At 34.2% G+C, this 25,706-nt stretch overlaps 1 protein-coding gene across 1 annotated transcript; it reads right to left on the bottom strand.

Annotated features, from left to right (window-relative positions):
* Positions 1-22,083: 22,083 nt before the first annotated feature.
* On the bottom strand, positions 22,084-22,710 carry LOC140436908 (uncharacterized). The gene has a single exon (XM_072526078.1). It carries the CDS (start codon positions 22,708-22,710, stop codon positions 22,084-22,086), a length of 627 nt encoding a protein of 208 aa, XP_072382179.1.
* Positions 22,711-25,706: the final 2,996 nt, after the last annotated feature.

The raw sequence follows: 25,706 nt of genomic DNA on the forward strand, positions 1-25,706 counted from the left end.
CACATCTATCTTCAATGGTTTTTTGACGTAACAACGTCTTAAATTAGGTTGTGGCTCGGAGTCACTCATGAAAAAGTGTAACGCCCGCTCACGTCTGTTACGATGAGTCACCGAACGAGAGAGAGGCCCGCCGGACCGGCGAATGCCTTGCGTCTCTCTCCCACTCAAACATGATCGATCCGCTGCGCGCGCAGCACTAGAGAATTAGGCGCGTTGAATCACTCAAATAGAAATTAGTTAAGTTTAAGTTTACATGTACAATGTTTTAGTAAACAAAATATATTTCTATAGTTAAAATTTGTGCAATTCTTATTTTCATTCAGTTCCTTGTTCCTATTGTGCAATTTAATAATATTCATATCAATAAATATTCTACCGAGAAAAAGACGTTGTCACGTAAAATCTTCGCCCGTAAAACCGACTTTACAGGCAACCGATTTTTTTTTGTAGAAAAAGCTATTCATTTGGAATAGATTTTTTTTTTCAGCAGGCAACTATGTAAAGTTTTACCCCGCTCATTTCTGTTTCCCAAATCAAATTTTCCTAGTGATATTTTTGTCTCATATGCCATCCTCCCTGTTTTAGCTGTGAAGTCATTACCTATTATCATATAGTTTGTTATTAAATATTTATTCAAATTCTTTTAAAACAGTTCTAAAATACTAGCTTGTCTTATTTTAAGTCTACAAATACTATTGCTGATATACCTATCAATTTATTTAGTATATTAAAATAAAATTCTGTTTCTATAAATGTTTATAATAGTTTCAATCAGTTTTGTAACTAAACAGGCATCTAAATAACTTCGACAAATCAAAAGAAAATGTGTAAATCCACAGCTAAAATCAATTGACGAAAACTTTAAGAATTACAGCACATACGAGTCTAAAAAGCTAGCCACATAGAGAATAGTAGGAATTAATCCAGCGAAAAATATGACATGGTTTTTCGCATGTGAAAAATTGAACATAGGGAAACACAGGGAAACAATAAACATAGCAAAAATGCTGACTGCAAAAGACTAAAAAAGTACTAGGGATGACACAAAACAAATATAACAAGAAATCTGTATCAAAGAACACTAAAATCCGCCACTACAACACTACAAAATAATCAAAAAAAATCATTGGTACTAGCCAAATAGAAGATGGATACAGACCACAATAAAACAAAACAGTTGAAAAAGTCTCGAACATAGAAATTATTATCGGAAAAAGACATATGAATTTTTGTGGCCATATAAAAAGAAAGGACTACCAAGAAATAGGCTAACAAAAAAAATATTGAAGTACAAAACTGCACTTAAACTACCAACATCCTGGTGAATTGATATTTGAAAATATCTCAAAAGCTCAAATATAAACCAAATAGACATCACAGACAAAAACACCTTCAGAGACTAGTCAAGAGACAAGACAAGACGAAATAGATAAGTGGAATATAAAACCGGAGCAAACTAAACAGAAGCAGTCCGGACCAAAAAAGGATCAGAAGAACGAAAACATCGTTTTGCAGAACGTTTGCGTAAACACTGAGCAAATAAAAAAAACGCTAAAAAGAACTGATTTATGTTGCTGATCGCCTTCCTGCGAAAACCTTGAACAGCAGCTGGATAAATTTCAATTTGGATTAAGAAATGGACTTAAAGAAGCACTATTCAGTATCCAAGTGTTAATTTAAAAAGCAAGGGACGTAAATAACGATATTAATAATATACAGTGTGTACCAAAAAGGTAAGTCATCAATTAAATCGCGTATTCTGGGACCACAAATAGTTCGATTGAACCCTAACTTACCTTATTACAAATGTGCACATAAAAAAGTTACAGCCCTTTGAAGTTAGAAAATTAAAATCGATTTTTTTCAATATATCGAAAACTGTTGTTTGAAGATAATATTGCCGAATTCTACCAAAACTGTACTGACGGCCCAGAAATTATGAAATGCGAGGTAGAACGCGCTATAAATAATGCTAAAATTAGAAAAGCTTGTGGTCCAGATCATACACAAACTGAGTTGCTAAAACTAATAGAGGATGATAACATAAAAGTAGTAGTAAGACTTTTTAATTCAATATATAACACAGGAGTGATTCCCACAGATTGGCTCAAATCTATCTTTGTCGCAATACCTAAAAAACACAATGCGAGAAAATGCTCAATAAATCGATTAATTAGCCTAAAACACACTCTTAAAATTTTTCTAAGAATACTTCACAACAGAATTAGCCGCAAATGCGAAGAAGTTCTCGAAGATATCCAATTTAGTATTAGAAATGCCATGGGAACCAGGGAGGCACTTTTTGCGCTTAACATCCTATTAAAAAAATGCCGTGACCAAAGAAAAGAAGTATTTGCATGTTTCGTGGACTTCGAAAAGGCATTCTACAAATTACAGCATGTAAAATTAATGCAAATACTGAAAAATATCGGAATAGAGGATAAGGATATTCGTGTCATTAAAAATTTGTACTGGAACCAACTGGTATCGTAAAAATATCGTAAAAAACTGGAGATAACTACAACGATGAAATTTCCATACAGAGTCAGACAAGGTTGCATTTTATCGCCAACATTGTTTAATGTTTACTCGGACCAGTTATTTAAAAAGGCACTTGAGAGACAACCATATGGAATAAAAATCAACGGGGAACTACTTAATGTGATTAGATATGCAGACGATACAGTAATTCTGTCAGATAATATTGAAGGTCTCCAAATTCTGCTTGATCGTATTCACGAAGTAAGAGAGAAAATGGGCATAAAAATAAACTCAAACAAAACCAAATGTGTTTAGTGTTAAGTCAAAAATGACATATTTGGGAACTGTAATAACGGGCCAACTGGATTCTGACATAGAAATAAGACGTAGAATAGCAATGACTAAAACTACTTTTATGAAAATAAAGTCATTTCTTTGCAATAATCATCTCATTTTAGAACTAAGACAAAGAATGATTAAGTGTTATGTTTGGTCCGTACTTTTGTATAGTGCAGAAGTATGGACGCTAAAAGTATCGATGAACAAAATTGAAGCATTGGAAATGTGAGTTCATAGACGAATACTGAAGATACCTTGGACATCAAGAAAAACTAATGAAGAAGTACTAAGGAGTGTCAACAAAGATCTTTAGCAGAGAACTGCTAAAGACTGTTAAACATCGAAAAATGTCTTATCTGGGACATATAGTAAGAGGAAGTCGATATAAAATATTACAACTGATCCTTGCAAAATAGAGGGCCGTAGAAAGGAAACGGGTTTCTTGGTTGAGGAACATGCGTGAATGGACTCGGATATCAAATGCGGGACAATTATTCCATATTGAAGAAGATAGAGAAGCCTTCGCAATGGTTATCGCCAACGTCGGATAATTCTGATATGGCACTCGAAGAAGAAGAAGAATATAAAAAGTAACAGCACAAAGAGCACGTTGGATGGAACATGTTTACAGGATGCCCACAATCAGACATGCAAAAAAAGTAATCACAGGAGGAGAAGGCGGAAGTTGACAATAATTATTCCGAATAAAACAATCGATAATTTCGGAACAATGGAAACGTGAATCTACCCTACAAATATATTAACTTTTTTTAAATCATTAGAAAATTTTTTTGCTGTATGTTTCAAAGATTATTTATTAAAAAATTAAAATTAAACTAAAAAAAAGATTTTGTCTGAATATTTCACTCCTATTTATTTTTTCTTGGTTTGAGAGAAAATTTACACAATAAAATATTCCTTTTCCTATCTACAAAAAGTATTTCGAAGGCGTGATATAAATATCTTTGGCAACTTGGTGGAAATCCGCCCCGTTATACGGTAATTTCCATTCCCATATATCTCGCAAAACTTTTTCACAAAATCATGATTTATCCCCTCGGAAAATATATGATCTCATTAAATAAACGTTCAACTTTTTACTCTCCGGCTCAAGACACGATTTGTCAGCTTTAAGAGTAGACGAATCATATTTTTCTCATTTTAGATAGGCGTGTAACAGTGGGCTGGAGATCTTCTTGTATGAATTGCTTGTGTCACAAATATTTCTGCAATGTTGCCATACACAAATATAAATATAATGTTTTTTAATTAAAAATATTAGTGTTTAAAATTTCCTCTTCTTATTTTCTTTTTCTTTATTCGCAATTTTCTTTTCCTTATTATGCTTCTTCTATGTTATTATTATCATTTAACTTCTTCTCTGTAGCATTCTTTTTTATTTTCTAAATTCATGAGGCTACTCATACTTGGTGGTTTGACATTTATTACATCTGTTCATTCAACTCTCTGAAGATGATTGTTTATTTTACCGTTACTATGTTGTAGTATAGTATTAACTTAAGTCGTATGTATGTAACATACGCAAATTGCAACAAATTGTAAATATCTAACCTAAAACTGAAACGTCTAAGTAAAGCATAAGTAATGGAGAAACTCTTGCATATAATTACACATAATAACCACGAAGGATGAAATAAATATGTTCCACTTTTTGATAAAAGTTTAATAAAAATAATGAAGTTAGCCGGTTAATACTTTTTACGATCCTGATAGAGAAAAGATCACTTCAGGAAAACGATACTGCCCACGCGAGCCATGCTTTGCTCACAATGTCTTACCGAGTGAAACCATGTCCCATCCCTTCATCCTTCCAAAATCTATTTACCTATTTGTTATCCCTTTCTGGTGAAGGGTAGTAGCAATCATCAGTACCAGCTCAAGGCGCAGAGGAAATGATCTTGGATCGGCTTAAAACAGAACTAACACAAGCATGACTGGAAATGTTTGAATGGTTGTGGTAGTGCGATGAAGAAGGCAAGGAAAAAGCACCCTATAAGAATTTCCTAGAACAGTTATCATAGTAAGAGACTACGATCATAAAAACATTACTGATCGTGATGATCGTATCCCAATGATTTATTGATAAAATATTTCGCCGGTATAAACGATGCAAAAGGATAAGAGATGACGTGATAATAGTATGTGACATTGCAACTGAAGAGCCTACTCCTTTATCATTTTTTGAAGCATCAGTGTATAGTTCTTGATTATTGGTTTGTAAAGACAATTTCTTTGAAAGATTTTATAATCCTGAGAGTTCCCTGAGCAATTTTATCGTATCTTGTAAGTGATATGTTAAATTCAGGGATGAGAGATGTCATCAAATAACTTTTCCACAGTTAATGAAATGTATTTTCTTCTTCTTCTTGTAGTGCCTATCTGTTTCGGATGTTGGCAATCTTATTTTGCAAACTGCGGCTCTGAAAAGATTTGTGGTTATTGTGTTGACCACGTTCTTAGATTTTTTAGCCAGCAAATTCTCCGCCTTTCTGGTCCGCGTTTTTCTTTTACTTTCCCTTGAAAAATTAATTGCATCAACCCATATATTTCGCTGTTTCTCATGATGTGACCGAGGTATTCAATTTTGGCTGTTTTTATTGTGGTTTTTTTGTAACTCTTTTGTAAGACTTTGTAAGTCTTTTTCTTTTTGCATTCCTAATAAAACATCCTGGTTAGTAACGTGGTCGGTATAGGATATCTTTAGAATTCTACGATAAAGCCACATTTCGAAAGCCTCAATTTTCTTACAGGTGGCGTTTGTAAGAGTCCACGACTTAACTCCGTACAAGAGTATAGGAAAGATATAACATCGTAGTAACCTGATTTTATGGATACTGATAAATCGTGGCATTTGAATAGCTTAGCCATTTTTGGAAATGCAGATCTTGCTTTTACTATCCTAGATTTTATTTCTAGGGGATGTTTCCAATTTTCATTGACATTTGTACCAAGGTAGGTGTATCTTTTTACTTTTTCTATTGGTTGACCATTCACACTGATTCTTTCAATTTGCTGGTCCTTCTTAGAGATCATCATACATTTTATTTTCTTAATGTTCAGTGAAAGTCTATATATTTGACTTACCTCTGCGATTCTATTTATTAACTTCTGGAGGGCTTCATGACTGTCAGCAAATACCACCGTGTCATCCGCGTATCTAATGTTATTGATACATTCTCTGTTAATTTGAATTCTGGCTTCAACATCTTCTACTGCTTCTTGAAAGATTTCCTCAGAGTATATGTTACATAGCAAGGGTGATAGTATATATCCCTGTCGGACCCCACGTTTGATTTTGATATCGTCGGATTATTCTGTCTCTGTACGGATACACAATGTTTGATTCCAGTAAAGATTGCTGATAATTCTCAATATTTGTTAATATCTCCATCAGCTTGTCGTGTTTTACTATATTAAATGCTTTATGATAATCAATAAAGCATGAAAAATATCGCAATTTACATCTCTACATCGTTGAAATAGCACTAAAGAGAGCCTCTCTCGTACCCACTGCGTTCCGAAAACCAAACTGTGTACGGCTGATTTCTTCTTCGCATAGTCTATATATCCTTTGGTGTATGATTTTTAGAAATATCTTTAAAATGTGATTTAAAATGATGGTCTGAAAATCATTGCAGGATACAGATTTTGCTTTCTTTGGTAGAACAATAAACGTTGACTTCTACAATTAGATCATGGGTGGAGTTGACCTTGTCGACAGAACATTGGTAGTCTGTCCGGCACGAACACGTACCAAAAACTTGATAATTCGTTTCATCAGCCACTTTCTAGATTTAGCAGTTTGCAACTCTTGGTGTCAAAACCTCAACTGAGATTATTCAAATTAGTAATGGGAGAACAAATGATATTGGACAACACTCAGTCTTCCAATTTGGAGACCTGTAGCGACTACGAAGACCTAGAGCCAAAACATAAAAAACAAAGAGTCGAAATTCAACCCATACCTGCTGAAGTTCAACGTCTTTATAAGGCTCAGCATTTACTGGACTATGCTGATAAACAAAATAGATGCAGAAAGGTCAATTGGAAAAATACTGCAACTGTATTCTGTATAAAATGTAAGATATGTTTATGTAGTACACGGAAACGAAATTGTTTTTTACACTTTCATACCAAAGAATAAAATCGGAAAATAGGAAGATACTCTGAAGATCTGATGAGACCGGCTATTGAATTAGTACAAGGTGGCACTTCTATACGGCAAGCGGCACATGTAAGGACTATCTTTCCAAACAGACCACAGATATATAAAATACATCAACAAGACAAGAATGTCCGTTTATGTCCTAATTACAACGTAAAGCAAATTTTTACAATCGAACAAGAGAACGACTTGTGCGAATATATAATTAAATGTTCTAAAATGTTTTGTGGTTTATCCAGAGAAGATACCCCCGGACACCGTCATATGAAGCCGCAGTCCACAATAAAAGAGTGGTTTCAGCAAACTGGGATACATCAAAAATTTCTTCACTTGCCTGGATGAAAGGATTTCAGAAACGTTATTCGAATAACTTATCCCTTCGGACCTCAGAAGGTTGAAGTCTTGCAAAAGCAACCGGTTTCAATAAATTTAACGTTGAAATGTTTTTCAGTAAACTTGAAACTATCTTAAAGCGTTTCCCGGTGTTTGAGGATGGTAGTGACATCTATAATTTAGATGAGACAGGAACCGTTACCGTTCAAAAGTCCCAAAAAGTATTTACAGAAAGAGGTATACAACGGGTTAGTAAGACTATAAGTGGCGAACGTGGAATTCTCGTAACAACGTGCTGTATTGTTAGAGCATCTGTGGGAGCTCTTCCTTCTGCTCTGATATTCCCGAGAGAACACTTTAAAGATTTTATGATAAACGGGTCGCCCCCTGTAACTTTATTCTTCTTCTTCTTCTTTAGATGCAAATCCACTAATGGATGTTAGCGATCACATTTTTTATTAATTCTCTATTTCTTGCAATATGTATCAGAGATTGTATGTCGTTAATCCCTGTCCATTGCCCTATGTTTCGGAGCCAGGACATTTTCTTGCGTCCCATTCCTCTCTTGCCTTCAATTTTACCCTCGATTATAAGTTGGAGGAACTGGTATTTTTCATTTCGCATGATGTGACCTAGATACGCCGTTTTCCTTTTCTTGATGGTTTCGAAAAGTTGGCGTTCTTGGTTTATTCTTTTAAGGACATCTATATTTGTGATTTTCGCTGTCCATGGTATTTTTAGGATACGGCGATAGAGCCACATTTCGAAAGCTTCTAATCTGTTTATATCCCTCGTTTTGAGTGTCCAGCCCTCTACGCCATATAGCAGCACTGACCACACGTAGTACTTAGTAAACCTTAGTCTCAGTTGAAGATCGAACTCTGAACAAGTCGTAAGTGTAACTTTATTACTAGCTTCAAAAATAGGTTGGATGAATAGAGAGTGCTTTGTGTAAGTTGTTAAACATTTTATTAAGCACACTGGTAGTACCAGAGAAAATCCTTCTTTATTGTTAGTGGATAATCATCAAAGTCATTTATCGGTTAAGGCCATCGATTCTTCTCGATAGGCTTCTTAAAACCATTTCAAATTCTCTATAATGCTGCAATAGATGCATGATGAACCATTTCGGTCAGACATTTATCATTTTAACGTAGCAGCCTGTGTGGGCACAGTATATCCACGAGCAGTGACGCCAGTTAACATCACAAGTGCTTTTCGAAAAACCGGAATATTTCCATTTGATCGGCATGTCTTCACTGAAGAAGATTTTTTGTCAAGTTTTGTGGTAGACAGGCCACCTATTACCGTTGAAGCTGGTGCTAAAAATATAAATGAACCTCTAGATGTAGAAAATCCAGGTCCAAGTAATACTAATACCACGAAAACCTTTGTTAGTCCAATAGTTTTTAAGGGTTATCCTAATGGGGAGAGCAACAAAAAACGCAAAGGAAAGATGATGATAGCTACGGATACCTCTGAAAAATGGAACTGATTAAATCTAAAGAAAAAACACCAAAACAGAAAAAACTAGGCGCGTATTAGATAGTGATTCTGATGAGCAAGTTGAAAATGAGATGGAATTACATGATTCCAGCGGAGGAGAGGATTTTATTGGTGAAGATCCCGAACCAATTAGTTTCAAAGATCTTGATCGCTGTCGCTATAATTAGAATTGTGTGTTTGTTGAATTTAACTCCAAGGAAAAGATATACTATGTAGGCAAAGTCTTGTCTCAAATAAAAGAAAATGATTTTGAAATATCGTTTTTAAGAAAAAGCGCTAAATGTGAAAACAGGTTCTCACATGTATTAAAAAGAGACAATAAAATGATTTTGCCGCCCTCTGTAATGCAAGCGTAAAATAAGCGCCAAAGTTTGCTTTTAAAATTTGAATTAAACTTTGACAGTGTTAACGTAAAATAATGTTAATTGTTACCTCTCAGTGTTCCCACATTGCAAGAAGTTTTAATATTTTTGAGGTGTTAACTTTAGTTTTTATCAAAAAACGACATGATTCTTTAGTTCTTGTTTATTTAATAAATATAGAGGTACAATATAAGTTTAAAGCAGCATTTAATAAAAAAGTTATTGTCATTGAAAGTTTTGCGTCTCAGTGTTCCTACCACTCCCCTATATGGATTCAAATTTAATTTAAATGTTGTTTTATATAATTTCCGATTCTTTTAACATTTTTCAACGAAATTATTAAATAGACTAAGAATATTTGGCAACATTGTGCATTTTGCGACTCTAGATTTTAAGAATATACAGATGATATCCGTCTCGCGATGACTGAACATCCATCAAGTAGGTCGGTGCGCGTTTCTCCATTCTGCTAAGATGATGCAAGTGAAACTCTTACAACATCTCTGATAAGGGAGTACAGCAAAAACTCTTAGTGGATGTCTCGGAGATACTTTATGTATAAAAGAAACGAGCAGAAGAGGAATCTTTCCAAAAGCTTCACATTTATAACTAACCTCATCCATCTTCTTCTGAGGGAAACTCAAATGCAGATCAATTTGTCAGAAAATGTAATGCTCCGATTCCAGTGGCATGACGATGCGAGAGATATAATTGAGCATCACAGGGGTGAAATTTCCCTGTCAGATTTTCTATCGGATGTCATACTGATGTTGAGTGTACTACAGAGGCGTTACGAATATGGAACAAATCTGCACTAAAAAAATTTTAATTAAAATACCGTATAATAAAAAAATAATTGTCAATATGTACGAAAAAGTATGTAGAACAACTTAGATAAATTATAAATTTGAAAATATACCGTAAAGGTTTTATTCACCTTATTTATAGTAATTAGCTTGTTTTTTTTTTCATTAAAAATCTGGTCCAAGTTTTTTGTATCATCCATAGTTTAGAGCAACCTGCTTTTGGTTATTTGGTTTAAAATTCATATACGTTATATGGTCAAATTAATGGAACGCTATGTTTAATCACAATCATGGTTTTTATTTATGGTATGTTACTTTAAATAATGATACAGTGTAGCAATGTAGGTTTCACTAGTCAGATGGAATTGGTTTATACTTCCTTTCTCTTTTTTCTTTGAAGCTGCTTGTGTAGCTTTTTCTGAGATAAGTTGCTTGTAGAGCTTCTCGGTAAAGTGACTAACAGCAGTCTTCCATCATGTTGGTGTTATAGCGGCCCTGGTAACGTTTTTTAGTAAATTTAATATGCTGGTGAAAACGCTCACCCTGCCTCTCACTAACGCCTCTTAAATTTTTCAAAAAGTAATCAAGAGGATTGTTCAAAAAGTAAACTTTCAGGCTCATTCTTCTTCTTCTTCTTTCCCTTTATAAGCAATTCTGCTTGTTCATACGTGGATTAATAGCTCTATGGTAGGTTGTCACTACATATTTTGCGCCGTTGTCCGATACTTCTTTTGCCGATTGATGACTTATCTCTTGCTATTTTGACGACAACGGTCTCCTTCATTCTGCTTATGTAGTTTTTACATTTTTTCCATTTTCCATTTTCTATTTTCTTCTAATGCCTTTACTTATCTTTCGACCTCTCAGCGTATTTCCTGTAATTCTTCTCAGTACTCTCATCTCTGCCGTTTCTAGTAGCCTTTGCGTTGTGGCTGTTTCGGGTCTTGTTTCTGAGGCATATGTCATTATTGCTCTTACACTGGCTTTATAAATTTTTGACTTCATCTCAGTGTTAATGTTTTGCCATATAATGTTATTAAGGCATCCTGCCAGTCTATTTTCTTTTTGTACTTGATCTCTCACTTCTTTGTCCGGGTCTCCATAGCTGGACAGTGTAATTCCCAGGTATTTTATTTCCATTACTTGTTCAACACTGATACCATCAATTTCTATTTTACATCTCGTTGGTTCATTGCTGACTACTATTTTTTTAGTTTTCTGAGATGAAATTGTCATAATAAATTCGGAGATTGTCATAATAAATTCTTTTGCTCTTATGTTTCTTATGTCAAATCTGTTGACCAGTATTTGCAGACTATCTTCATCTTGAGCTATCAATATTGCATCGTCTGTATTCTTAGTATTTACTTTTCTTATTTCTTTGTTTCCCATTCTGTATCCTATTCCTGTGTTAACGTTTTTGATGACTCTGCCCATGATGAAATTAAAGCTTATTCTGCGTCATATATTCAGGCTCATTATACATCCTAATTGTTTAAACCTTTTAAACATGTTAGCTACAATAATACCATATTTTTGGTCTCTAGCATTTCCTAAAAATTTTGGAATAACTTGCTTAAATGGTACCTATGGTACTTTCTCATTTAAGGTCGTTGTAGTTTCAAAGTTAACATCGACATAATTTTTCGAATGTCAAGTCCTATAAAGACTCCTTCTTTTTAGTTTCTGAAAGGTTTGGGAACTTTTGGCAGATATATTTGAAACAAGATTCATCTTATGGCAATTCCTTTACAAACTATTTTGTGAGGTTTATCTTTATATGTAAAGGTGGTAGGAGAATGCTTTTATTATCTATAAGGTTTTTACGGAGAATGTTTATCTTGCCAGGTTTTAAAGAACTCATCACAGGCCAGTTCTTTCTGTACTAATGTCGATTTCTAGATCTACGGTTCCATTCTCACAAGAAAATTTACACATGGTAAAATTCCACGGTTTTATCATGAAACTTTGGTAAAACCACCTTGCTGACCAAGCAGCATGCATGTTACTTTTAAATCCCCACATATTATCCAACCATGAGCAGGATAGCCAATTTTACCAACACTATTTCTGGGTTTCCGTAGCTCTCTTTCATATGTACAGAATCGCCGACAGGTATAGATGCATAAGTGTTACCATTAAGTAATAAAACACATTTTAAGCCAGCTTCCGATGAAGCAATAAATAGTCTCCAACATGGTATTTGTTTATTAGGTCTGGTATGTCTAAACAGCAGACTAAATCACCTTCTTGTTTAAAAAATGTTCTCTCTTCCCTTGTAGATATGGAGGGTTCAGAATAGAAGTGAAACAAGTCCACTTTTTGTCATTTACGAGTTAACAACGCTATAACATGCACCAACTAGGTAACTTTTCAGTGTATTAATAAACCAAGTCCTAATTCTGATAATATCCGCTAGGCAGTAGTAAGTTCTGGTATTTACAGACATATTATTATTTTCTGTCAAAATACTACTGAACCAAGTCCAGGTAGTGTTTGTTTACTGTGTACAGTTCTGTGCTGACGTGCTTTAAACCTTTAGTTATAGCTTTCGACAGTTTAGTACACATTATGTTTGTTAGCTAGTTGTATTATGCGATGGATATTTCATCTGTATTAGGTGAAGAGTGGTCGCCAAGCGAATTTGACACAGGCAAATACAATGATGTTATAGTTTAGTTTAGGATTGCTACTTAAAGAGTTTGATATTGGTTGAAACGTGTATCATAGCGGGACCTATTGCACATCAAGAGAGAAAGGTATTTAAATCCCTAAACTATTGTTTCAATAAGTTTTTAACTAAAACTTAAACCTAAAAAAAAGAATATTTTAGTGCTTGATGATAGCGGACGATGAAATCAAATGTTTAAAACAAATTGGTTCTAGTGCAAGATATTTACAAACAGAAAGTTTTGTCTATTTGTTTCTCTTGACTGTCTTATAGACATGTTTTGTATAGAAAATACGTTTTAATTACAGTTTAAATACAATTTTATTTGTGGTGACATCGTACCTGTGTCGGATACTGCTAACAGCAACATCAATCTTCTACCTGTCCATTCAGATAGAGAAAATAAAGAGATTTTTCGAGGAAGAAGGCACATGAGAAACTTTGAAAACTGGAAAGTTAACAAAAGGAAGTTGAATCGTAAAAGCGGTAAAGAGTATACATCTCGCAGTAATAAGGTAACGCAATGGAAGATATATCCCTCTGAATATGACTGTAAATGCTCCCAAAAGTGCCGTGAGAAATTCTCTTCTGAAGATACATTGAAATCATTTTTTAATTCATTTTGGAAACTGACAAAAACTGTTTTTTGTAGGGCTTAATTAAAACCTTAACTGTTAGTAGGCGTCGGACAAGAGACTGATTAGGAGAAGCGAAATCAAAGATGTATCAGTACGTTATGCCAGATGAACCTAATACATAATCAGCTGAGGGTTGCAAGACCTACTTTCTTATTATGTTACAAATAAGTTGGGAAAGATTATACAGATGTTTAAATAAAACAGAAGTTACTGCCGTTATTGACGCAAGGGGAAGAGTAGCGTTGCGTAAAATTGAGGACTTAGATGTTGTTGATCATATAAAGTCATTTCCCTGCAATCAAAGCCACTATACAAGAAAGGACAATGAGATCTAAAGATACTTATGTCCAGATTTGAATATTAAAAAAATGTATGATTTATATACAGAGAAATAATGTGAAAATGAGAACAGAAATACTGTAAAAGAAAAATGTTACTACCAAATATGCAGCCAAAAATTTATTTAAAAAAATCTGTGCTGAAACTGATGAGAAAAAGACAGCCGACTTAAAGATAGAAAGAGAACCGCTCTTAAGGCGAGCGGGTAGAACAAGCGAGCGCAGAACTGAAAAAAGATGCCGCGAAAGCCTCGCAGGATACATATGTTTGCACATTTAACTTTAAAAAGGCATTGCCTTTTCCCAAACTCACAACTTTAATAGCCTACTATAAGAGAGTGAAAGAGGTTCTGAAGATCTAGTTTCATGCCTTATGAAATAATTGTATGAACATGCCAGGACATTCAAACACGTTGTTATGTTTTCTGACTCATACACTGGGTAAAATAGGAATATAAAAACTAGCATTACTTTACTAAAACTTGTTCAAGACCCTCTATTGGATGTGGACACAATTTATTTAAAATTTCGAATACCAGGCCATTCATTCCTTTCCAATGATACTGAATTCGGTATAATAGAGAGAACAGCTAAGAAACATAGGACCATCAATGTCCTGATGACTGGTACAACATCATTAAAACTGAGAAAGTAAAAAAGCCTCATTTGGAAGTTATAAAACTACAACCAGAAGAGTTTGAGCACAAAATTCCTTGACGATTCAATCTCAAACAAAATAAAGGACTCTGAAGAAAGACAAATCAATCAACTTAAGATACGGAGTTTCCGCACCTTGGACCTCTCGAAAAAGACAAGAAAAGCATGGCCTGGAAGACCCGTGGAAGTGCACACCTTGTTAACTGTACAGCAGGATCAGTTTTCCTTAACCAAAAGACAAATGAATTAAAAAAAAGGAGAACATGTTGCCTCTGCTACCTTATATACCCCCTACTCATCATGGATTCTTCAGAAACCTTCCAGGGAATCAGCCAACTCGTCAAACCCAGGACATTGAAGCGACTGAAGGAAATGAAGAAACTAAGAGGTGATATTTTGTTTTAATGTTTTTAATATGATCTCTAGTAGATGTAAAAATAAAGTGTATTAACAACACTTGGAGTTTATTTATTATCTTCCTAAAATTCTTCAGAATACATTTGAACCAAGTCCACTTTTATGCATTTTTTGGGGTTATTACATCAAATTTGGCCAATAGAAGCAATGTAAATCTCTAAGTTACTCCTTGACATTCTTAAATTGAATATTTACTTTTAAAAATGTTAACGGGTAATTTTGTTATAAAGCTTTAACTTTAAACCTGTGTAGCTCAAATGTAGATAAAGTGGACTTGGTTTATTTCTATTCTGAACCCTCTATATACGCCGGTTTCAACTACCAACAAGTTCTTTTCTTTTAATCTAGAACTAAGTAATTCAGCTTTTTCTTTTGTTAATCCAAGATCCCTAACCAAGTCGTTGAGCTGGATCTGCGTAAACAGTTAAGGTTCTATATTTTCTGTACTACATTGAAACTCTTCATCATTTTCTTTAACTAGCTCTGACTGTACATCAGAAAACACTTCAATTTGAACAGAATTTAAATCATCTGCAGATTCCTGAAGCTATCGTGCACTACTGGTCGGATGACGGACATTAGCTTAAGGTAGCGAATTACATTCTTGTTTTTCAAGCTATGACTATCAATATTACAAAAGTAGTAATCATCAGTGAGTTTTTTAGGCTCCTTCCATACTATAGAAACATAGGAAAGGAAAAATCTTTTTTCTTCTTTTTTGACCATTTTCTAATATTTTTAATACAAACATAACCTACTTTATGCGGGTTCCAAGGTTTATACCTATGGTTTATACTGATCACCAAGTTGAGTTCCAAAATATGAGAAATAAATCTATTTCACAAAGTCGCTAATGTTTCTTATCTTATCTTCTGCCACATATTTCTTGCATGTCAACCATATACCCTTAATAAAGATAGTGACTCACGTCACTGGTAGACGGTAATTAGTTATCTATCACTATCAATTTGTCCTAATTGCTTAAAGTTAAAGTTTTTGTTTAAAAGAAAAAACTAACGATATTGCAGTTATTGCGATTTACAAACAAACAACATTTTTTGAAAAAAGGAAGGTGACTTTCATATACCTTGTACTAATTATGCATATCTTGATATAACTTTATAAATTAATGGTTGATATTTACTTGTAAAACAACAGTTTTTGGGAGCAATTGCTAATGACATCCTTTGAGTTAATTTCGATTTATTCTATAGTTTCTACTGTTTCATACTTTTTACAGTCAAGCAATATCTAAGGTAAATATCTTCTGATGAGTTCGCAGGAATGTAAACTGTATCTATTATTAATTAAGTAAGTTCATAAGGTGTTAATCTTCTTTGTCAACCATTTTCCATCCACTCCTGAATGTAGGTCTCTCCCAATTTCTTTCATCTTTCTCTATCTTGCGCCAATCTGATCCACTGTTTGCCTGCGACTGTTCTTATGTCATCTACCCATCTTTTTTGAGGTCTTCCCATGCTTCTTGTTGTCGTCCTGTCACGGGTAGCGGGTAGGAACTCCTCTGGATAGTCCTATCAGGGAAAATGAATCAATCCCTGCCCTCCGCAGATTTCAGGGGTTTCCTGACCCGGGAAACTAGTACCTGCTTAGGGTCTCTTATCCAGGGTCACTGATGAAGTCCACAACGGCAGACACGGCGGAGAAGAATACCTTCGGTACGGCATGGATGGCTAAGTAGCAATCCCCTGATTTTAGGGATTGTATAGAATCACTCGCCAACCCGCTTGGCAAGCGTGGCGTTTTAAATATGCTAAAACCTCCCAAGTAAGGTGTTAATAATACCTAATAACTTTTTATTAGGTATTATTAACACGTATATGTTTGAAAAAATGCACAAATATAATTTTTATGTTAAGTTAAAAAAAGTCAGGGCTGAAAGGGTTAAAAGGTGAATTATTATCTGTAAATCCTTGTTACAATATGTTTAAAGAAAGAAATAAATTATTAGTTTTAACAGTGAACAAGAATAAAAGTATATTTACTTTCATCTCGTATACAAATGGCAGTCTAAAATTAAACATATGGAAAACCACTTCAAAAACGAAATTTTGCAAGCAAAAATTAGTTGATACTATTGGGAATGAACCCGCCACTGCATTATTACTGATTTCAGCTATATATGCAGGCTTGGCAATAACAATAAAGCACAATCGAGTCATCGCTGATACCTTCCTCAGCTTGCTTTTGCGACTCATGACTTATTTTATTATTATTGTATTCAGATTGCTCTGAATTGCAAACTAAGTCCTCTTTGAAATATATACGAGGATTTTTGGTTCGATTTCAATCTCAGTTGAATGTTACCGGGAACTTGTACGGGGATTGAAACTTACATATTTTAGTGGAAAACTTTTGGAATATTGAAGGAAATACATAAACTTGCTGCCGAAAGTCTAACTGTGTATATTTCTTTCGATTTAGGTGCACAATGAAACGTCTGCAACTCTGATGAAATTTACTGGTGACAGATATTACCGCCACCGAAAAAAAGTTATCGCAAGTAGTATATCTAGTATATTTTTTGTTTATATTTTTTATGTACAGCTGGTTCCTAAAAAAACTGATACGACTCTAAAGCCTATTTCACAGACCACTGCGATTTATGGCGTATTTTGTAGAAAATTGAGCAGTGTATTTTGAAGTATAAATACTTATTATTTACTATCACTGTCACTGTAGAATCTTATAATTTGTCAGATAACTTATTGTGTTCAACCTTAAAAAATGGCTCCACATGCTAGCAAAGAACTACAAGCAAGAATTGTAATGAAATTAGAAGATGGTTGGTCACTATCTGCCGTAGCGAACTATTTTAACGTAAGCAGAACAACAGTTTTTAATATTAATAAAAGATAAAGAGAAGAAGAAACTCTCGAAAGAAAGCAAGGTTCTGGACGACCAAAAATATCTACCGCTCATGAAGATCGTACGCTTTTGGAGAGACCTGCAAGAATTATGTCACAGTTTCCGGGAAGAAAAACAACAAATTGGCGCAGAATTAAAGCCGAACTGCAGCAAAAAAACAAGCTCTTACGCCACAACAGAAGCAATCAAGACGTATATTTTCTTTAAACCATCAGCTACAAAATCAAGATTATTGGGAAAATGTTTCAATCTTCTAAAAAAGGCAAAATTGGGATGTATAGACCAGATAATAATAGATTTAATCCTCTATATGTTGATAGACATCGAGCAGCTGGTCATTTTAGCGCCAATGTATGGGGATGGATTTCATCTATAGGAATGGGAATAGTATGGCATATTGATGGGAGGTTTGCTGGGCAAATTTATTTGAGTATTCTAGAAAACATCATGTTTCCCAGTGTAGAACAGCTGTATCCAGAAAATAATTTTATCCTTCAACAAGATAATTGTTCTGTTCACACTGCAAATATAATAAACCAGTGGCTCCAGAATAATAACATAGAAACCTTACCATAACCCAGCTACAGTTCAGATTTAAACCGAATCGAGAATTTGTTGGGGGTTATTACAAAACGGTTGTATCGGCGTAATTTTATACCTCAAAATGCTGAATAGCTGTGGCACGGTATACAGGTTTGGGAAGAGCTCTCTGAAGAAGACAATTTCATAGTTCCTTTCATGCAGATGAACCGAAGACTACAAGCTGTTATCAATACTGATGGAGATACTACAAAATATTAATTTTATTGTTACATACCCAAATTTAGTAGGGTAGAGTGGGCCACAATGAGACACGGGTCACTATGAGAGTTAAAGTATTTAAATGGCAATAATTTTCCGAAGAAAAAATTTCAAAGAGCACATGATCAGTGGTGCTCCTCCAGGAACTCTGGGATTGGCCACTAACAGTGACTGGATGAATGGAGAGCCGTTTGTTAAAGTTATGGTTAGTTAAAACACTTTATAAAACACAGTGGGTCCACAAAGGAGAACTCTACGTATCTTATATTTGACAACCATGAAAGTCATTTGACTATTCCAACATTAAACCTTGCCATAAAAATGGAGTGACTATTGTAACATTACCTCCTCACTGCAGTAACAAACTGCAACCACTTGACGTGGCTGTTTATCGGCCATTTAAGGCACATTACAATGCTGCTGTTTATTCATGGCTTTTACACTACTTAGGGACACCATTATCAATTTACCAGGTTGCACAGTATGTTGGAGCTGCTCGTGAAAAGGCGCTTACACCGACTAATATCAAATCTGGTTTTAAAAAATGTGGAATTTTTCCATATGATAGTGACATTTTGACAGAAGATGACTTCCTTATGAGCTAGACTGGAAAAACGCAGTTTTTATAAAAATCGTGGGACAATGTCAAAGCTCTGTTTTCGAAGTGCAAAAAAGGCAGTCAGACATAGAACACTACGTTTAAAGTGAGAGCAGCGAGGAATTTGAAATTCTGCTTCCAGCATTAGTGAGGAGGATACTGACAATGACCAGCAAGGAAAAATTGATTCTTCAAGATTTTGTCCTTGTTAATTTTGAGACTAAAGACTTGAGAGATGTTTATTACATAGGCAAAGTAATCTCAACAAAGGACACAAATGGTGATGTAGAAGTAAGTTTTTTAAGGAAAACTTTAAAAAATTCAGGCTATTTTTGTTTTCCTATCATCTTAGATGTCTCAATGGTGAGATTTTCTGATATCAAAATGATTTTGGTAAAGCCTTCACCTTTGGGTAACACATTCAGGCTTCGTTCATTCCACAAATTCTCTGTCAACTTAGATTTAATCACAGTAAAGTAGAATATTTTTCTTAAAAAGCTTACTTCTACGTTATCTTCACCGTTGTATTTTCTGTTAGATAAGTATCATGTAGATAACTGTATTTTTTGTAGATGTATAATAAATTGCTTATAAAACGCTGTGTTTGTGTTTGTGTTACCATGTCTCAGTGTAGCCCAGAAGGTCACAATGCAATGATTTTTAAAAAGCTTTATGAAACTGATTGAAATCAATCACAGATAATCAATTTCAATGTAAAACGTACAGAAAACGTCAACGTTTCTAGAATACTATATTTGAAAAGAATCTGTCCAGTAAACAAAAATTAAAAAATTAAAAATTGAATTTCGTCTCATAGTGGCCCACCCTCCCTTATAATTGTGGTCTTTCAAACCCTCGCTTTCTTTCAAGAGTTTCTTGTTCCCTCCATTTTTTGTTAATAGAAGAACTGTGGTTGTGCTTATGTTAAAATGTTTTGATGCCTCTGATAGTGCCCAGTTATCTTTTAATTTGGTTATTACAATTCTTGATTTAATACATTGTTGAGTAAGTCGTTTTAGTTATTCCTTAATAATAATAAAAATAATAACAACCCTATTTTATGTAAAAATCATTTATATACCCTTTATAAGATGCAGGAATTCAAAATAATATCAACATTTAGACCTTAATAATTATTACAATTCGTGAATTAACTTATGTAATCAATTGTTTGTTTGTTTATTTTATTATTTGGCTATCATAATAAATATAATATAATGTCAGATCAATCAAATACACTGCTCAAAATCTACCCTGCCCTTCTATCGTCCCATTGGCCACCTCTAAGATCCCTTGTATTCATTGCCTTGGTTACCTCTTCTTTCCATGTCTTTTTGATTCTTCCTCGTTTTTAACGGTTTGGTGGTACCCACTGCATAATCTTTTTGGGCAATCTTGTGTCTTCCATTCTTTGAACATGACCATACCAAATTAACTGCTTCCTCTCAATATCTGTTGTTAAGTAACCGTCTACTCCAATTCGTCGTCTTATTTCCTCATTTCGAACTCTTTCCCTGCGGGATATACCTAACGATCTTCTAAACCCATCCATTTCTACAGCTTCTAATTTTTTCTGCTCCGTAAAGTAGGCTGCTTTTAATTAGTGTTTCATATATATTGTATTTTCGATTTATTCTTATTTCGGAGCTCCAAAGTATTCCATTTAGGCAGCCAATTGTTCTTCTAGCTTGTGTTACCCTTTTCTTTATTTCCTCATCGTCTTTTCTCGTTCTATCGAAGATTACTCCCAGGTACGTGTATTCACTACAAGATGTAATTTCTTCATTATGCTCCAGTTCGATATTGGATAACTTAACTCCTATGGGTAGGTATTTGGTTTTTTCCACATTAATTTCCAACTCCCACTGTTCATACTCCTCCTTTAGTTTCCTTGCCATATAGTCTAGATCGTCTTTATCATTAGCTATAATGACTTGGTCATCAGCAAATTGTAAGATATATAAACAAACCTCTCCGAGGTCTATACCCATACCGTGACATTTACGTTTTCACTGATTTAGTGCTTTTGCAACATATATCTTGAACAACGTTGGTAAAATACAGCATCCTTGGCGCAGACCCTTGTTAACGATGAACTTTTTAGATAGTCTGTTGCCAATTTTTACTTGTGATGTAGAATTTTCATATAGATTTTTTAAAGCTTTGATTAGAATGTAGCTAATGTTAGTTTCTTGTAGTGATTTCCATAATTTAGTCACAGAAACGCTGTCGTATGCTTTACGGAGGTCAACAAACATGAGATGGGTCTCTTGATTGGTTGCAATTTTTTTTTTTCGATTGGTTGTTTTAGACAGAAGACATTATCTGTGCAAGTCCTTCCGGCGCGGAAACCGGTCTGTTCTTCTTCTACTTGTTCCATATACTCTATCTCAATGAGATTTCTAAAAACGCGTCCGTATACCCGGCTTAGTGTACTAGTTACCTATATTCCTCTGTAATTGGAGCAGTCCAACTTATTTCCTTTTTTATAGATGGAAGAAATATAAACTACTTTCCATAGCCTGGGTGGTGTGACACCGTTTATATATTTGTTCATACACCAAGTAAGTGCTAGAAAGAGTTTATCTGTGCCACATTTTATTAATTCGGCTGGAATGTTTTCTGGGCCAGGAGCTCTACCATTTTTTAGTTCAGTTTTCTTCACCATAGCAACTCCCACTACTATCTCTTCGTCTTCAACGAATACTTCCGTTGGTGATTATGTGGTATATTCTGCTCTACTTTCTGTTAGCAAATTCTCGTAGTGTTCTTTCCATTTTTCTGTTGGTATTAATTGAATAGAAGTAGTATTTCTTTCTGTGTTCTTTATTTTGTTTAAAAGTTTTCATGTCTCTGAACACTTTCTTCCGCCTATGTAAGTGTTGATCTCTTGGCATTTCCTATCCCACATTTCTTTTTTGCTGCTATTACTGCTCTTCTAGTTGTTCTTCGTAAATCCAGAAATTTGTCTTTGTCTACTTGATGTTTAGTACTTAGACACTGTGCGTACGCTTTCTTTTTCTCCATTATTAGGTTTTGTATATCTTTGGTCCACCATAGCTCTTTACTTGTGTCGTTGGGATTTTAAACCAAGCGCTTCTTTTGCGGCTGTTTGCACGCTGTCTATTATATTTTTATACATTTCTTCCACGGATACATTTTCGATTATGTCCACTAATTTTTCATTTAGTCTTCGTTGATATAGTGTTCTCGTACTTTCATGTTGTAAGCTGTCAAGGTTGTAATTTGTTGTCTTAACAATTTCTGTGTCTTCAGGTGGTTCTTTTGTTTTCTTGGATCTAAACGGAAAAACTATTTCAGACTTTACCATAAAGTGATCCGAATCACATGATACTCCTCTATATACTCTTGTGTCCATTACGTGTAATGTATTTTGTTTTGTAATCACGTAATCTATGATCGATTTTAAATTTCTGGTTACTTGGATCCATGTATATTTGTGTATCTCCTTGTGTTTAAAAAATCCGTTTGTTATTTTTAGCTGATGGTTTTCGAAAATTTGAATAAATCTTTCACCATGGTTACTTTGGGTTATTTCTCCATGTGGACCTACCACTTTGTTGTTTACCTTCTGCCCGACTCTACTATTCAAATCTCCTGCTATGATTACTTCTTTAGTACTTCCAATTTTAGTAATTTCGTCATTGATTTTCTGACATAGGCAAGTCATGAAAGTGTATTTTGAGGTAGGCACGTAGGAAAAATATTTCCAGAATCTTGCACTTAACTAATAGTCTGTCCCACAGATCCTAGGGGACAAGATTATGATAACTAAAGATATTAAACTTAAACCCTTAAAACCCTTAAAACTCATTAGTCAACTCAAACTCACCTCAAAGAATTATAGAGATTGAAGCAGATATGTCAAAAATTAAATAGGATATGAGGACGATAATGAGGTAAAACAACGAGGGAAAATCCTGAAGAAACAAAAATCAGGTCATTTGTTTTATCAGGTCGGTAGAAAAACTGAAACAACGGGAGGCTCTTTCGTACACAGAAAATATAAAAACAACATTTATATCAGTGAAGAGTTTATCTACTATAGTAGCTTCCTTAACTTAAAACTTAGTAAAAGATATACTTTAAAAATCATAAAACTATGTACTCCAAAAAGTAGCCATGGGGACTATGAAATAGAAGAATTTCCTGCTGACGTTACTTTAAACCTAAACGATATATAATAGAATGTTAATTTTTAAATAAAATCTATATCGACTGGTCTATTCTGGTCTGCAAAATATAATCCTATTTCTTAGTGCGTTGCTTTCTATCTCCTCGAGACAGTTTTTAGTGCGCATTTCGACATTTCTCCCTTCTGCTACTAACTTTCATTTATCATTATTATCCACAAACTGCGGGAGGGATCTGTTTTATGTTCCGCTGTTATCAGATCATATTTTCTAGTTTAGAACGACAAGAGGGCCAGCCCTCGCACATTAAAATAATTGAGAAAATAATGGAAGCTTGCTGAAGCTGCCATTTTGTTTTCGGGTGACATTAAATACTGAAACAAAAATTATGTTTTTCTAGGTATTATCTTCAAGATTTAATACATTATAATTTGAAAAATCTCCAGAGTTAACTGAATCTTTTGTTTATAAAACTAAATATAGTATAAAATTAATTAAAATCCTTTGTAAAAGGTATATATTTAAATACCCAAACGGACTGTGTTAGACAAAACGTTTTCGGAATTCATCATTCCATCATCGGTGTCTAGGAGTACATGAATGTAGCCACTAAATTTATGGGTAAAAACCCGTTAACAAATAATTAGTTATATTTGTTCGACATTATATCTTATAAATAATTAGGATGTTAAAGTTACCGTTGGATTAGGTAACATGGCGACATATGACTCCACGTTGAAGTTGCAAGTCCTGAGACGGTGTGACTACGAGGACTTTATGGAAGCAACTGAATATAGTATATTTGTTAACTATTAGGATAAATTGCACTTAACACCCTCATTCTCAACACAAATTTAAAAATGTTGATTTTTAATTTAAATTTATAACAAGGTTAGAGAAATAAATGTTAGACTTACTAACAATCAATTTATTAAACATTGAACGACCTGTTTCGAACACTAAACTTTGCTGTTCATTCTCAGGTCTCCGTCTCCGGAAAGGTTAAGAGCGTAGGCGCAAAATTTCGGGCCAATGCTTTTTAAATGCAACATTTTTTTCGAATCCTGAGAAAACTAACTAATATTTTTAAAAAATTTAAACGCAGAATAGGGGATTACATTATTACCGAGGGCCGAAAGTCCCTTAGAATAAACAAAAAGTTTTTAAATGAGATATTTGAAATTAAAAATCACACTAAATTTTCTCTTTTTTTCACCCCTGTAACTTATTAAACTAAACATTATAGAAGTTTGTTTTCAGGGACTTTCGGCACTCAGTAATAATGTATTCTTTCATTCTGCGTTTAAATTTTTCAAAAATACTTATTAGTTTTTTCAGGATTCCAAAAAATGAATGCATTTAAAAAGCATTGGCCCGATATTTTGCGCCTACGCTCTTAACGGCTGTGTAATATTAGGTTGTGGTGTGGTTTCATAGAAGAAGAATTATTTCACGCAGTAGCTGATAGGGAAAGGTTTCAGGAAATTGTAAATATGAAATTGTAAATCAGAATAGATGGACAACTTACAGAACCTATAGAAATAGGCAGCGGAAGAAGACAAGGGGATTCATTATGCCCCATGCTCTTCAATTTGATCATGGATGAAATCATCAAAACATTAACAAAGAAAGAGGATACAGAATGGCAAACAAAGAAATAATAATATTCTGTTATGCAGACGACGCAAGATTGATAGCCCAAGATGAAGATAATCTGCAAAGACTAGTCCACAAATTTAATATCAGAGCAAAAGAATTTAATATGACAATCTCATCTCATAAAACTAAAACAATAGTAATCAGCAAAGAACCAACTAGATGTAAAATACAAATTGATGGAATCAGTATTGAACAAATAATGGAAATAAAATACGTGGGAATTACACGTCTGGCTATGGAGACCTGGACAAAGAAGTGAGAGATCAAGTACAAAAAGCAAATAGACTGGCAAGATGCCTTAATAACACTATTTGGTGAAACAGACACATTAACACTGAAGAAAGCTAAAGCCAGTGTAAGACCAATAATGACATATGCCTCAGAAACAAGACTTGACACAGCCACAACAGAATGGAGGAGACCCGTGTCGTCAAAATATCAAGAGATAAGTTGTAACGAAGATATTTTGCCTACCACATGGGGTATTATTGTAAGGGGTAGAAAATTGGGGACTGAAATGATTGGGGCGTAGATAGGGCAAGCAAAATAATCGATACTTGTGCGAACGGCACTCAGGGTTTGTTAGGAGAGCTGGGGTCGTGGATAAGTAAATGACAAGGGGTTTGATTTGGGGCAACTACAAAAATATGAAACAAAAGGTCATGAATCTCTTGGGACAAATAAAACAAAACACAGAAAGGAAACAGGAAACACCTCTAGTAATTAATTATAACTATTAGAACAACTGGTTGTAACTAGGGAAATAATTATTAGAAATGCAGAACATATCTTTTTCAAATGAAACTCAAAAAAGGGTTAGTTAAAAAAAATAAACAAAATGTTATGAAAAAAATTTAAAAAAAAAAATTTACAA

This window comes from Diabrotica undecimpunctata, chromosome 1, assembly GCF_040954645.1.
Source record: "Diabrotica undecimpunctata isolate CICGRU chromosome 1, icDiaUnde3, whole genome shotgun sequence".
NCBI classification, from domain to species: Eukaryota; Metazoa; Arthropoda; class Insecta; order Coleoptera; family Chrysomelidae; genus Diabrotica; species Diabrotica undecimpunctata.

Coding starts and splice junctions, on each gene's coding strand:
- LOC140436908 (XM_072526078.1), bottom strand. CDS start 22,710: ATGACTTGCCTATGTCAGAAAATCAATGACGAAATTACTAAAATTGGA.